The sequence below is a fragment of the Pinus tabuliformis genome, chromosome Q (genome assembly GCF_031772625.1).
Source record: "Pinus tabuliformis cultivar Carrire ecotype Pingquan chromosome Q, CPIR1, whole genome shotgun sequence".
In the NCBI taxonomy this organism is placed as follows: Eukaryota; Viridiplantae; Streptophyta; class Pinopsida; order Pinales; family Pinaceae; genus Pinus; species Pinus tabuliformis.
Genome location: NC_142296.1, coordinates 783,152,342 through 783,168,875, shown reverse-complemented (window position 1 = coordinate 783,168,875; position 16,534 = coordinate 783,152,342). Strand labels below are relative to the sequence as shown.

General features: G+C 35.2%; 1 protein-coding gene across 1 annotated transcript; it reads right to left on the bottom strand.

Moving 5' to 3' along the window:
- Window positions 1-2,837: 2,837 nt before the first annotated feature.
- Window positions 2,838-4,130, bottom strand: LOC149221821 (double-stranded RNA-binding protein 6-like). Its single transcript, XM_089387483.1, has 3 exons — window positions 3,912-4,130; window positions 3,098-3,320; window positions 2,838-2,956 (listed from the first exon to the last, which is right to left on the bottom strand). The coding sequence occupies exons 1-3, from the start codon at window positions 4,128-4,130 to the stop codon at window positions 2,838-2,840; spliced, it is 561 nt and encodes a 186-aa protein (XP_089243609.1).
- Window positions 4,131-16,534: the final 12,404 nt, after the last annotated feature.

Here is a 16,534-nt window from a genome sequence, read left to right as displayed (position 1 = left end):
ATCATAGAATTCACATGTCATAGAGGGTTAGCATCAAGGATGTTATAGAGCATGTCATAGAGCTTGCATAGAGAATTAGTACCTTAGGAAGTAAGCTCAATTTCCACTGGGAGACTTGGATCAAACCTTTGTTTTCAAATGCCATTGCAGATTGGACCTTGTTTTCAAATGCCATTGCAGACTCAACCTTCTTTGTTTCAAATGCCATTGCAGACTCAACCTTCTTTGTTTCAAATGCCATTGCAGATTGGACCTTGTTTTCAAGTGCCATTGCAGACTCGACCTTCTTTGCTTGATTCATTTGCCATAAATTAGTCCTGCTCTTCAATGACCCCTAGCTCTCATGCCATGTTAATTTTAATAGGGTAATGTTAGAACAATTTTCTTATACATTTAACAACTCCAAATAATCATCATTAGCATCAGGTTTTGTAACAGTTTTCATCATGAAGCAGTAATAAGAAAATTCATTCATAAGCATGACAGAGCAGTAGAAACTCCAAGAAACCATGAGACAAGAGACACAGAAATTAAGCCCGAGGCCAGGGCAAAACCCACAAGGGGAAAGCCCGAAAATTCTTCCTTATGCGAGAAAGAGAGAGAGTTCAAGATACATCAGTACATTAGAGACATCATCAAGTCAATAGCCAAACCAATACCCAAGAATGAGAGAAATGCCAAGCCAAATCCCATAGCCCTCCTTCACTTTTTCGGCCTCCTTATCTCCTCTTGAAATTCGTTGGATCAATAATTCTAAGAAAAAATGGAACAAATGATATTGAAACCAAAGGGAAGAATAAAGAATAAAGGCATCACTATTTTCAAAACTTTTGGAAATAAACACACTTTTGTGAATATTAATCTCACAAAACAATTAGATCTTTTTATGTAGTCTATGAAAAATCCCATTGTTATGTTTGTTGGTGATCAACAAATCAAAGGAATAAGTTGGTGCTCTGAAGTTTACATATAAATATGAAGCCTAGAATTACAAACTAAATGTTGTGCTCTACCACTTGATCAGATTGACATGGTGTTAGAAACAAAATGATAATGCAAATAAAAACCTATGCCACAAATTTCCCAAAACAATTTATGAAATTCAAATGAAAGTATTCAAGCACAAGCCCATAATCAAAATGACTCCAAAATGAAAAACAAAATCACCCAAGATTGTTAGAGGACAAAACATTTCCAAAAAAGAATGATATTTTATGTAGTATTAAAAAACAAAAAATAAAGACACATAATTTATAATATATATGCCTATACAAAAAAAATTAAGATGTTGATATAATTATGAGAAGTTACATTACATCAAATATCGCCTTGACACGTATAAAATGCTAAGGATACTAATTAATGTAATCATCCTGTTATTCATATATTATACATTTATATGTTAATTATATATTATACATTTAAACTTATTTTTTATCTAATTTTTTAAATCAAATATTCTTAAGCTATTTTGCTTCTTGTCCCTGCTCCCATCTATTGTTCAGAAACATTACATAAATATAAACACAGAGTAATAACAACAACTTTTTATTGAACCAACAAGCCAACATTTATTGCAATAAAAATAATTATTATATATATATATATATATATATATATATAATTAAAAAAATATATTCAATGAAACATTATGTGCTTGAAGATGTGCCCTACACAACCACGAAAAAAATCATAATCATAGAACTTTATTTTTCATAAAAAAGATCACAATCATTTCATTCTTTTTAGAAAAGACTCATTCAAATTCTGTTAGAAAAATCTGTAGCAAAATTGCAATCTTTATATTCCTTTGAAAAAATAGAAAACTTATTCATTCCCTTGAAAAAATAGAAAACTTATTCATTCCCTTGAAAAAATAGAAAACTTAAGTTCAACAAAGAAATAAAAAATATTTGTCCACATCTGCCAAACAAGGAAAAGACATTTCAAGTTCTGTTAGAAAAATCTGTAGCACAATTGCAATCTTTATATTCCTTTGAAAAAATAGAAAACTTATTCATTCCCTTGAAAAAATAGAAAGCTTGAGTTCAACAAAGAAATAAGAAATATTTGTCCACATCTGCCAAACAAGGAAAGGATATTTGTGGTGAGATCACACTGTTTATTCTTTTTGAAAAATACTCAAATTTGCCAATTCTTCATAAACACATTGAAAATTGGTAAATACAAAATCCATTCAATTCAAACAGTGCAAACAGAAACACAAAAACATCATTAAAAAATTTAAATGTATAAATTGTAAAACTTAATTAAGTACATAGATATATACAAAGAATCAATGCCATTTGAAAGTCATATATCCCTGAACCATTAGTTGTAAGTTTCCCTCTTATCTACAATCTGAAAACAAGACTCTACCCAAAGCTACTCTAAAAGAATTTTTCAATTCCAAAAAAAGCATTCACACACTTGAAATAAGTCTATTACCCATCATTATTGTTGTCCGCCTAGTGAGAGATGAGTTAGTAGAAGTTATACAACCAAAACACTACAAATATGATTTCTCTATTTAATTTTTCAACATTTTTCAGAATTTAATTCATGAAAAAATAAGGATAAGAATTTATAATGATTTTCCTATAAAACAGAGAATCTGCGCAGTATAATATAAAACAAGCCATATCCATACTTCCACAAAATGGCAGAGGAAAATATAAAACAAGCCATATCCATACTTCCACAAAATGGCAGAGGAAAATGTTCAGAATTTAATTCATGAAAAAATAAGGATAAGAATTTATAATGATTTTCCTAATTTGCCAGAGGCCCAGAACAGAACAGAAACAACATATTCGTTATATACTACACAGCAACAATCAAACTTCTGAAGCCCCTCCAACTTCACATGGGTTCTCCACATTTATCTTTTCTGGAACAGTAGGAACATCCTTTTGTTTGGTTTCATCATGAAGTTCAATCTGTGGAAAAGAATTGCCTGAAAAGAGAATCTAATGGATCAGTGGCATCAACAAATCTAAATAGCACAATGGAGAGAAGGAAACTAACAATGTTACAAATTACATAGGGATAACTAAGGAGAATGCAAATAATTTGTTTTCTATCTACAACAACTCACAATCTTGGGTGCGAATTGATCGGATTGCTTCATATGCAGCGTTTCTTGCGGCCTCCTTCTTATTGTTTGAAGGAGCTCCGGTGTACGACTCCCCGTTAATCTCTACAGTTGCCGTAAAAGTTGGGCAGTGTGCAATTCCTTCCTTTGTAAATTGATACGTAGGAAGTGGAATGTTCTTTTTTACAGCAAACTCGTTGAGCACGTTCTTGAGTAGTTTTGTCTCCTGCTTGGTCATCAAAAATAAGACAAACAGATTTACAATCCTCCAACATATTCAAACTCATTAGGTTTGGTAACGAATGAACAAACTCTTTACCAGATTGACAAAGGTCTCGAGTGTTCGAGGATACATGCTAAGACTTGTTCACCACTTGACCTCTGATCAAATGGAACTCATCACATCTAGCTCATTATGACATGTTGTGGCCCATAAATATGGATTTTCAGTTATCATTGTGGCACATGCATAAAATAAGGATATTAAGATATCATTGTGGCACATGCTGTGCCGAAGGAGTACCGAGCAGTATGATATATAACAAGAAGCCATCTCCATGCTCCAGCCTCCCACAGGATGGCAGAGGAAAATGTTCAGTTATCATTCCGGGAAATGCATAAATAAGGATGTAGATATCTTTATGGTACATACTGTGCCGAAAGAGTACTGAGCAGTATAATATAAAACAAGCCATATCCATACTTCCACAAAATGGCAGAGGAAAATGTTCAGAATTTAATTCATGAAAAAATAAGGATCGGAATTTATAATGATTTTCGTTATACAATAGAAGGAAATCGCATATGCAAATCTTACTTTAAACTGGATATGCAAATCTTCAACCGCTACCTGAGCGGCGGCGTTCTCTGCTTCCTTCTTATATTTAAATCCAGGGGGCGAATCATATCGTGCGCCGTTCACTGTCACACTGCATTTGAACTCAGGAAGATGGTCTTGGCCTTCATTTACGGTGGTGTAAACTGGCAAAAGCAAAGAATTCTTCTGGGCGTACTCTAGTAACATGTTTTTGAACATTTCCGCAGCAGGGCAAAGGGATCGAAATGCAGACAAAAAGGAGAAAAGAGTGTGGAACAGAGAAGCTGAGTGGTCTGTGTGTATTTTAACAGGGCGTGGATTGGTGGGGCTAATGGTTGGGAAGGGGCACGAACGCTAGTGAGGGTCCCGGGGTAGTTCGTGCTGGAATGAGGAGGTTATTCTTTACAAGCAGCAGGCCGTTCTTATAAGCTGGATCATATGGATCAAAAATATGAGGTGCTTTTCATTTGGAATCGACCTGTAATTTGTTTTCAGAACCGTCCTGCGCATAATCTCATAATTAAAGCACACCCGTAGCCTGCGTTTCTATATTTGTTTGCCTGCGTTTCTTGTGACAGAAGTGCGTGTTTCAAAAATATGAGGTGCTTTTCATTTGGAATCGACCTGTAATTTGTTTTCAGAACCGTCCTGCGCATAATCTCATAATTAAAGCACACCCGTAGCCTGCGTTTCTATATTTGTTTGCCTGCGTTTCTTGTGACAGAAGTGCGTGTTTCAAAAATATGAGGTGCTTTTCATTTGGAATCGACCTGTAATTTGTTTTCAGAACCGTCCTGCGCATAATCTCAACATAGGAGTTTATCATAATTAAAGCACACCCGTAGCCTGCGTTTCTATATTTGTTTGCCTGCGTTTCTTGTGACAGAAGTGCGTGTTTCAAAAATATGAGGTGCTTTTCATTTGGAATCGACCTGTAATTTGTTTTCAGAACCGTCCTGCGCATAATCTCAACATAGGAGTTTATCATAATTAAAGCACACCCGTACCCTGCGTTTCTATATTTGTTTGCCTGCGTTTCTTGTGACAGAAGTGCGTGTGAAACCGAAAAAGAAAAAAACAATGATGATAGGTGATCAGTATTATTAAAACGCATAAGTAGTGAGGGCAGTAAGCAGCAGGATTTGATATAATATTTAAATTTCTAATATTGCACAGAATCAAGGATTTGATATGATGTCTAAATTTCTAATATTGCACAACTTGACTGTATATTTTTGTTAAAGATCAAGAATTTGATATCATATCTAAATTTCTAATATTGCACAGAATCAAGAATTTGATATGATATCTGTTAATATTTTTGTTCAAAGATTCCCTTACTGCTTGAGAAGTTAAAAATAATGAATCTAAAACATCGTAATAAAAATTAAGATAATTCAATAGAAGGCATTTTGGGTGACAAGGATATTCCAAAATAATGAAATCTTAATAGAGATTAATAAACTATTAAATAAATACATTTTCAATCCAAGGTTGAATTTAAAATAGTAAGTGAAAAGGTTAATAAATAAGTTAGGAAGGGAACATGACATACATGGTCATGGAATTTCAAGGAGGAACCAAACTCAAAAAAGAATTGGAAGTTTTTTTTGGAAACTATTTTCTAGCTTAACCTATTTATTTCATAAAGAAATTAATTTCCTTCATATAATTGAAGGTGGTGAGGTGATGTTTCTCATAATTCTATGGTAGTTATACAATGTTATGATTGCTAACAAAGATTTAGGAAATAGTAAATTTGTAGCTATTAATAGGTTTCAAAATGCTCTCATTCTTGGATGGATCTTTGGGATACAATTAGGTTCTTATTTCTAATGAGGATAGATTGAAAACAACTTTCAAGACCAAATGGGACACATAAAAATACACATCTAAATGGAAGTCATTTTACTAGTGAATGTTAATGCCACTTTTCTTTGGGATAGAATTAGGTTCTTATTCTAATGAGGATAGATTGAAAACCACTTTCAAGAACAAATGGGACACATAAAAGTACACATCTAAATGGAAGTCATTTCGACTAATAAATGCCAATGCCACTTTACAATATGTGAAAGTTATAGCTTTCAACAACCTTGTTAATCAAAGCATGGTTTTTATATATACAATGTCAACATTTAATAGAAGAGGTTCTTTGATCATGTATGACAATTGAATCAAATGTTTGATAGGTGCAGAAAATATGGACCTAACTAAATTCCAAGAACATTTTCTTTCTTGCAAAAATAAAATTGTTTGGGAATATCATTTCAAAATATGAAATATTAGTAGATCTATAAAGAACAAAAGCCATGCAAATTCCACTAACATGTAATAAGAAATTGATGTAATCCTTTTCTAGGAATATTAATTTCATAAGTTGATACATCTATGATTATTGAGATCATTAAATCCCTATAAAAGATGATGAAGTAAGATGTAATATTTTAATATGATAAGCTTGGCAAAGGAACTTTTGAGGAAATCAAGATAGTTATTGATGCCACTCCATCCTTGAGCAATATAGGCTTGAGAAAATATTTTTATCTCCATAAATTTGAATCTGACCACTCCCTTGATGTTGTGCTCACTTAGAAGGATGAAGAAGGGAGTGAATTTGTAAAAAAAATTATGAGCATCAGACTACAAGGTGTTGAACTAAATTATTTGGAAGTTGAAAAACAAGCATAAGTTGTAGTCAAAGTAGTGAAATAACTCAAACTTTATGTTCTAAATAGACATAAAAAAGTTATTGTTCCACATTCAGTTATGAGATTTATATTTACGAAGAAGGAACTCGGTGATAGTGTAGGAACTAGATGATGGCTTTCTAGGAATATAATATAGATATTAAACTTACAACCATAGTTCAAGCACAAGGATTCTAAGGAAAACTAGAAGTCAGAGCTTAAGATCAAGCTTACACTGACAAAGTGGTTTGGAAGAATATTTTTTTACAACTAATGTCCTTTTTGTACCTATAGACAAATTCATGATATCATGTTTTCAAACACTATTTGCAACATGGATCTAGTCCGAGTCACCTAGCTGTAAAGAAATGAATAGCATTAAGATTGAAATTTATTCAACACTATCTAGTCAACATAATTATTTATAGGAAGAACTATGACAACATGTTATTGAGATGTTTTGGAGGACAATGATATTGAGAAAGTATTCATTAATTTACATCATGGTTCAATAGGTGATCATTTGGACATACCACCACACATTAGGTTTTAAAAGTTGGGCACTAATAACCAATGTTATTCTAATATGTGCATGCACATGTACAATAGTGTTGAATATGTCAAAAATGTGCAAGAAGGGATTAAAACGAAAAAAACTAGTGATATCATTGCAACATTTTTGCTATTGATAACCTTTTGAGAAATGGGGATTCGATGTAATGGTAAATATTAATCCTAACTCCTCAAAGAAACACGAGCACATATTGATTCCAATAAATTCCTTCACATTGTAAAAAAAGTTACAGTAATAAATTTCAATCACATGACAATGATTCAATTCTTGTAAAAACATATCATCACTAGGCTTTGTGTCCCATCTATACTATTATTTGATATTGTATCATACTTTTCATTAGTAGATGTAACCAGGAAAGGATTTTCCTTATGCTTTTAAGCTAGCTATTATTACTAAGGGAATGTTTTCTTTGAATCAACAAACAAAAACTTGATCAAGATTATCAATCATAATTTAATCTCCAACACATTATGGGTTAATTATGTGTAATGTACTATTTGGCACATCACCATACTTTTTGATATATAAAAAAGAGACAATTTTACCATCTAACATATTTCTACCTTCTTTGCAATCATAATAAGAAAAAAGTGGTAAGTTCTTAGCAACAATACAAAATAAAATTGGGACTTTGTTGAATTTAAAAGAGGACATAAATAAAACCAAACAAAAAAGTGTAGGTCACTAGAAAATTGTTAAGTAATGGTTCAATAAACATGCACTGTGTGGCAAATCATTTTCAAGTTAGTGATATAGAACTAAAGTGGGACAAAGTGAAATCTCCATAAGGGTTTAGATAAGGCCAGGCCTTGAGCATTCTACATGGCTCAAAATATTTTACTTGGAATTTTTTAGACGCTTGATATCTATGAAACCTTGTAGCACACTACCTCTTTTTCCTTATTATGTTTTTCTATGAGAAGTTTTTCCATGTGACCATCAGTTGGAAATCTATGTAATGGATGTATATTAAAATTATTTTGGAACTAGGGTTACTTTCTTAAGGAGCTAGGGTTTCCAACTTACTGTGGGCCTAAAAAACAACACTCTTTCCTGTCATGGGCTTCCAAGGGTATGGAACTACCATCTAACAAGTGTGTCAACACTGAACAACTTTACTATGTATCCATCAGGGAGTCAGGAGCAGGAGAAACATGGAAAAATCCAAAGTGATTAGGGGAAAAGGCACAGAGAAAAGCATCTCATAAAACTTTTAAGGGCCTTTCCACATTGAAAGAGCTAACCCTGGGGGTAGATGTAAACTTAGACAGGGTTGAATCTCTAGCCCATCAAGCCCTCGTTGGTAACTTTGATTACATCACCTTGTCCCATGCGAAGATTTTATCCTTGATAAAGGTGACCTGGAAGCCACTAGTTGGTTACATTGCAATGATGAGAATTTTAGTCCATAAATGGATCCATTTCCATTTTCTAACAAAAATTGATCTTGATTTTATTCTTAGTAAGGCTTGGGTGTTAGGCAAGGGTTCCTTGTGGCTTCAATGTTAGCATCCGACCTTCTATCCAAGTATTGAGCTACAACCTCGCCAAAACATATGGGTCATGATGCCATGTTTTCCTTTGGAGCTATGGTAAAAATGTGTCTTCATAAACATCAAATTCCCTTGGAAGATTTGTTTCTTGTGGAGGTTTCCCTAATCATTGTTGACAAATGAATGATATGGGTTCTAGTGGATATGGATGTTTCTGAGGAGCTCCTTAGGACACTAAAAATTAGATGGGAGGAAAAAGTTAAAATCCAGCCTCTGGATTATTTGAACACTCCCTTCAAATTCCTAAACTACATAAAAGTGGGGCACGTGGTGAATTCTTGTAATTCTCCTCCTTAACAAAGGCTTCAATACAAAAAAATTGATCAAGCTTTATATAAATATGGCACCAATTTTTCTGAGGCGTATGTATTGGACCAACAAGATCTCCAAATTCCCACATTTCCCATCCTAGGTGTGACCCAGCGATTGGGCACAATTTGAAAGGAGGCTTGTATATCTGAGGACGGTGGAAATATTGGACGCCAAAATCCCCCTATCGAGCTACGTTATCATACTAATTCCTATTTTTTTGTGGATGTATATGTGGATGGACTCTAATTGGTTTAGGGGGATGTAAATGGACTGCTACCTGAAACAATGTACATCCATTGAACTTCTTCTGAACATGATACAACATCAATATTGGAGATCGATAGATCGAACCTGGACCTTATTTCTTCCATCATACTGGACGTTTCCTCTTTGGAGGACCTCTAACAAGGAAGAGATGATTTCACCACTAATTTCTTCTCCTCTTTTCCATCTCTTATTCAATATCTTTCTCCAAAGGATTCTTTTATGATCAAACAACTTGAAAACATTACATGCTCTCCTATAACTTTTTCAAAATTTTCAAAACATCTTCCAAACCCTACAATCTCCATCCTCCCAGACCCTGCACCTATTTATGTGGTGTCCAAACTCTGTGTAACCTCATCTTCTAATCGGGTAGAGAGAAAATCTCGTGATCCTTGTCGAAACCCTGCTCTACAGAGGAACGGTCATCCCATGACTTCCCTTTTTCATGCCAACATTCACTTTCCCTTCTCACATGAGACCGAACCTCAAAGGAAGTATCCCCTACATCCCACCTCTCCTACAACTATAGTCCCTGGTTCTATTTCTGCTCCTATCCCACCCTAAACATTGTGCCCCAATTTGAACCCTCCCCTACCCCTTCTGATCATATCTTTCCCTCCATTATTCAATCCTATAAGGGTGTTTTAAATATCATCGCCTTACCTTTATATCTTGATTCCTCTAAAGGAACCTCACTCTCCTTTTCATAATGTAACTATACAAAAAAATAAACACAATGAAAAATTCTTGGCAAGAGAAGGTCCTTCACATCAAGTAATCTAGGGAGGGCTATGTGAATCTCCACTTGTTCACTCTAAGAATGTTGTTAGGGCCCTTAAAGAACATAATCCCTCTTTGACCTCTTCCTAATAATCGTCATATATCTCAATATTAAGGGGGATTGTGGGAGCCTCAAATTCATCTTCCGTAAGAGACTAGTGGACATCCATCACCCCTCAATTATCATGCTTTAAGAGACCATGGTCCCAGGGGAAAAGGATAAGGATTCTTTCCACCATCTTTTTCCCGGCTAGTTTTCCTACTTTATGGACTTTGTAGGATTGTTGGGAGAACTTCTCTCCCTTTCAAATCCCAAATTGAGGTCCTTTCAATATTTCTCCTCTTTCGTTGGAATTATTCATGAAGGTGTTGTAAAGGATTTTTGTGTCTAATCAAGTTGGTAAACTGATATGGGCCTTATAGGAGGAGGCCTGATTTATGGGATAAAGTCAAAGTGAGTGGACTTATATTAGAACCCTCTCTCCTATTGGCCGAAGACTTCAATTTTATTATCTTTCTTGGTGAATCTTGGGGGTCCTGCACCCATTTTTACCCCATGGCCACATTTTTTTTTGGAGATTCTTTAGATTAATGACCTCGATAATATCTCTCCTTTTCACCTTGCCCCTACTTGGAGAAATGGAAATACTGGGGGGGGGTGTGGTACAAAAAAGTATATTAATAGATTCTTGATGGCTGGTTAGGTGTCAAAAAAGATTGGAAGATTCAAATCAAGGATATTTCAAGACAAAATATCATACTGCCTTCCTATACTTCTTGAATTACACTTTGAGGATCACAAGAATTATTAGCCTTTCTAATTTAATCACACATGGATGGAAGAGGTCTCTTTCAAATCCCTAATTTCTGAGTTATCGTGGAATAGTTCAACTCTTAGTTTCTCATCAACTATGGACTCCTTAGTTAAGAATTTATACTAACTCAAGAAGATTATTGTAAAATGGGAAAAAAAAATGAAATGTTAGGTCCCTATAATACTAATGATGTCCCCATTACTATTGTAGTTGTACCCTTATTAATATTGTTGTGCCCCTATTGTCCCCATATTGTTATTACTGCGCCCCATAGAATCCCTCTATTGTTATTTTTGTGCCTTTATATTATTATTGTTAGGTTGGCTTGGTTATATTGTGACTCCTTAGACTCCTATATATAGAAAGGAGGTTTTGTCATTTGAATCATCCAAGAATTGTTCATTTATGTAATGTAAAGGAGGTTGGCCCCTCGAAGAGGCTGAATTCTAAGGCGTTGATCTATCTTTTCTATCTTTTTGTGAGCTGGTTTCATAACATTTGGTATCAGAGGTTTGGATTCTAGGGTTTCGTTGCTCCAAATAGGTCATCGTGGCATTTTCGCTATAACTTTTTTCTACGATGTTTCAGAAGCGAACAAAAGAAACCCATTTGAGACGAAATCGCGTTGAACCTCGGGTTCAAATTTTAGAGCTTTTCGCGCTATATTCGTGGAGATATGATATGAGGAAGTTGGTATTTTTGCAGACTCCTGAATTAAATTCCAAACAAGTGACCTTGGGAAAATCGTCATAACCTTTGTTTTGAGCATAAGATTGAAATTTCGTAAGAAGTTACAGAAAGAGGACGGACTGTAGTTTCCTGTATATATTGTTTAGACCCGAAGGTCAAAACAGTGACACGTGTCACTTCATACAAGTTCGCTCTTGTGAAAAGGTATATAATCAGGTCATCTTGGGACATTGTGCATAAATCTTCCTTGGAGAATCTAAATTCCATCAGACTAGTGGCATTGGAAAGAGGACATAGAGGGCTACTGCAGGTCACAATTTCAGAATTGAAAGATCTGAAATTACAGAGATACATCAGATTTAATATCGAGTGCCTACAAAGTGAAAAAAGGTGTGTATTTTTTTAATATTTGCATAAGCTTGGTTTGAAAAATTAGTTTGAAGGAATTCAAAGGGAATAGTGAAGAATTATTATCGGTAATTGATGCCCTGAAGAAAGAAAATGGAAACACCTAGTAACAACCTGAAATCTCTAGCATGACTCATGAAGAAGAGGAAGAAATGCTACATGATATATCAAAATTACAAGACCAAGTGCAACAAATGTCACTCTCACAAAAGCTAACAGAAGCTAAGATAAATGGTGTGGAATCTAAGATAAAGGGTGTGGAAGCTAAGATGAATGGCGTGGAAGCTAAGATGAATGGTGTGGAAACTAATATCAATGGCATGGAAGCTAAGATGAATGACATGGACGCTAAGATGGATGGCATGGATGATAAGATGGAAGAATTGAAGATAAATTTGAATAAGTTGCTACAAGAAATGGTCACTAATGGTGAAAGGGTAGTAAAGGAAACTCATGATGAGAACAAAAGAAATGTTAATCATGATTTCATAGACTCTAATGTTGGATCGAAGACCCACCATATTCCAAAAATCGATATGAGAAAGTTTGATGGCAAGGATCCCACAACATGGATACTACAGATGGAGCAATTTTTCGATCTCAATAATGTGAAAAACACACAAAAGGTACATATTGCAACTTTATATTTGGAACCAAATCAGTTTGTATGGTATCAATGGCTTTTCTCTCGTAAACAAATTATCACTTGGGCAATTTTTACGGAAGAAATGACAGCACATTATGAGGATACAAAAAGCAACACCTTTTTTAGCCAATTGATAAGTCTCAAACAAAAGGGCTCAATGATGGAGCACATTGAGGAGTTCCACAAATTGAACATAAGGGTAAAAAATATTCTAGAGTAGCATAGATTGATGTGTTCATATGGACTTTAAAGGAGAATATCCAACGTGATGTTCGCCTTTGGGAACTTGATTCATTGGAGAAGGCATTCAGGTTAGTAAGAAAAATGGAAAGCAAAATTATGGCAACCAGGAAGCCTACCACTCACAACTATAAAGATGGAAGTGTTGTTGCCCCTAGCCTTCCACAACCTATAAGGTTCACACCACAACAATTGGAAGAAAAAGAGCAAAAGGGCTTTGTTACAGTTGTGATAGAAAATACACTAGAGGTCATAAGTGTGCTGAGAAGAAATTATTCTACATAGATTGTGAAGAGAAAGTCTGAAGAAAATGAACAAGAAAGGTCAAAAGAAGAGGATATACTCCAGGAACAAAGCCTAGATAAAGAAGAAATGAATCCGACCATATCTTGTAATGCATTGGCTGGAATTACCACTCCTCAAACCATCAAGATAGAAGGACATATCAAGAAGAAAAAGGTAATAGTGTTGATTGATTCAGGAAGTACCCACAATTTTATTCATTGTAAGATAGCAAAAGAATTGAATTGCTTCCTATATCCAGCACCAGAGTGTCAAGTGATGGCTGCAAGTGGAGGAACAATAAATTGCTCTGGAAAGTGCCATAATATCAAGCTATCAATGGGAGAATATGTATTGAATAGCCCAATGCTTTCCATTCCAATGGGAGGTGCTGATGTTGTACTAGGAGTTCAATGGCTACAATCCTTGGGTACAATAGCTTTTAACTTTCAAGAACTTTTTATGAAATTTTATGTGGAAGGAAAGGAAGTTGAATTAAGGGGTATTGCAGGGAAACCGGGAAAGATAATCAACTCTAACGGTATGACAAAGCTTCTAAAAAACGAACAACGAGGTGTAATTGCACAATTATGTTCGCTAGATGTTTCCACATCGAAATCATCTATTTCTCTAGATCTCCAAAAAGTCTTGGACAATCATTCCAAGGTATTTGAGACTCCCAAAGGTCTCCCACCTATTCGTGATCATGATCATGCTATTCATTTGATTCCAGGAAGTGTTCCTCCAAACATCAGGCCGTACAGATATCCCTATTCCCAAAAGAGTGAAATTGAACGTATGGTTGCAGAAATGCTAGAGGCTGGTATAATTCAACCTAGCCAAAATTCTTTCTCTGCTCCAGTAGTATTGGTGCACAAGAAGGATGGATCATGGCGCATGTGTCCGGATTATAGGGAGCTCAACAAGCTCAGTATTAAAGATAAGTTTCCCATTCCTGTCATTGACGAATTATTGGATGAATTCAATGGATCAATTTACTTCACCAAGTTGGATCTTCGTTCAGGATATCATCAAATCAGAATGAAGACTGAAGACATTTTGAAAACAACATTTAAAACTCATGAGGGTCACTATGAATTTTTGGTCATGCCTTTTGGCCTTACCAATGCACCTTCTACATTTCAAGGTTTGATGAATTCCATTTTCAAACCCTTCCTTAGAAAAATTGTGTTAGTATTTTTTGATGATATACTAATCTACAGCAAGTCTTGGAAGGATCACGTTGAACATGTTGACAGGGTGCTACAACTATTGGAGGAGAAACAATTATATGCAAAAAGATCCAAATGTTTCTTTGGAGTACAAGAGGTGGAATATCTGGGTCATATTGTATCTCATGAAGGAGTTAAGGTAGACCCTAGCAAAATTAAAGCCATTAAGGAATGGAAAATCCCCACATCCATAAAACATTTGCGAGGATTTCTCGGGTTGACAGGGTATTATCGCAAGTTCATTAAGAAATATGGGAAAATAGCAACACCTCTAACAACATTATTGAAGAAAGATGCATTTTCATGGACTCCAGAAGCAACAAAGGCCTTCGAACATCTTAAAGAGGCAATGTGCCATGCACCAATCTTAGCTACGCCAGACTTCACAAAAACCTTTATTGTGGAATTTGATGCTTTAGGAAATGGAATTGGTGTTGTTTTAATGCAAGATGAAAGACCCATTGCTTTCGAAAGTCGTCCAATCAAGGGAAAGTATTTACACAAAGCTATTTATGAGAAGGAAATGTTGGCAATACTACATGCACTTAAGAAATGGCGACCCTACCTAATGGGAAGACACTTCAAGGTAAAAACGGGTCATGATAGCCTTAAATACTTTTTAGAACAAAGATTATCCTCTGAAGAACAACAAAAGTGGGTCACAAAGATGTTGGGTTATGACTTTGAAATCATCTACAAAAAAGGGAAGCAAAATGTTGTGGTAGATGCACTCTCATGAAAGGATGAGGATGTGGAAGCATTGTTGTGCGCCATTTCTATTATCCAACCAGATTGGATAAACAAAGCAAGGGGAGAATGGAAGAATGACGAAGAAGTGTGGGCACTTATTCGAAAGTTACAACAAGATTCCAGTACATCTGATACATTTAGCTGGAAAAATGATTCGTTATGGTACAAAGATCACTTATACCTTTGTAAGAATTCCCAACTCAAACAAAATATTCTTCTGGAATTGCACGCTTCTACCTTAGGAGGGCACTCGAGATTTTTAAAAACTTACCACTGGGTTAAGAAGGAATTTTTTTGGGATGGCCTTAAATCAGATATTCAATATTTTGTGGCAGAATGTTTGGTTTTCCAACAAAATAAAGCTGAAACAATTAAGACACCAGGTCTATTACAACCTTTATCCATTCCAAGCCAATGTTGGGAGGAGGTTTCAATGGATTTTATCACAGGTTTACCCAGGTCTGAGGGAAAGAGTGTCATCATGGTGGTAGCTGACAGACTTACCAAGTATGCTCACTTTTGTGCATTATCACATCCATTTAAAGCTAGTATAGTTTCTACTGCATTTATAGAAACAATTCAAAAGCTACATGGAAACCCAAAGATTATTGTAAGTGACAGAGATCCCATTTTTACTGGAAATTTTTGGACAGAATTATTTTCTTGTCTTGGTACTCAGTTAGCTCATAGCTCATCTTATCATCCTCAATCTGATGGGAAAACTGAGTTAGTAAACAAATGTTTGGAAGGATATCTTTGTTGCTTTGTATCTGATAAACAAACATAATGGGTCAAATGGTTGCCTCTAGCTGAATGGTGGTATAACACTTCCTTCCATACTGCAACAAAAATGACCCCATTTATGGCACTTTATGGATATCAGCCACCATCCATCACATCATATTTAATAGAAAATTCTAAGGTTCAAGCAGTGGAACGTCACATCGAGCATCAACAACAAGTTCTCCAACTCTTAAAGGATAACCTTGTGTTGGCACAGAATAGAATGAAACAACAAGCAGATCAACATCGTAGTGAAAGAAGTTTTGATGTAGGTGACTGGGTATTCCTACGGCTACAACCATATAAACAAATGTCCCTCAAGCAAGGTAAGAAGGATAATAAATTATCACCAAAGTATTATGGTCCGTACAAGGTGTTGCAAAAGATTGGTACTATGGCATACAAATTGGAGCTTCCTGCAGCTTCTTGAGTGCACCCAGTTTTCCATGTTTCATGTTTAAAGAAGGTTATAGGCAACAAGCTCCCAGTTCAAACAATATTTCCAGAACTTGACGAGGAAGGAAAAATTATATTGGAACCGGAAGCAGTCATAGAAACAAGAACTCGAAAGCTACGAAATCGATCCATTTCGGAGTAT

Coding starts and splice junctions, on each gene's coding strand:
- LOC149221821 (XM_089387483.1), bottom strand. CDS start 4,130: ATGTTCAAAAACATGTTACTAGAGTACGCCCAGAAGAATTCTTTGCTT. Junction 3,321..3,911: donor ATTTGCATATCCAGTTTAAA/GTAAGATTTGCA, acceptor ATGACCAAGCAG/GAGACAAAACTACTCAAGAA. Junction 2,957..3,097: donor ATCAATTCGCACCCAAGATT/GTGAGTTGTTGT, acceptor TTCTCTTTTCAG/GCAATTCTTTTCCACAGATT.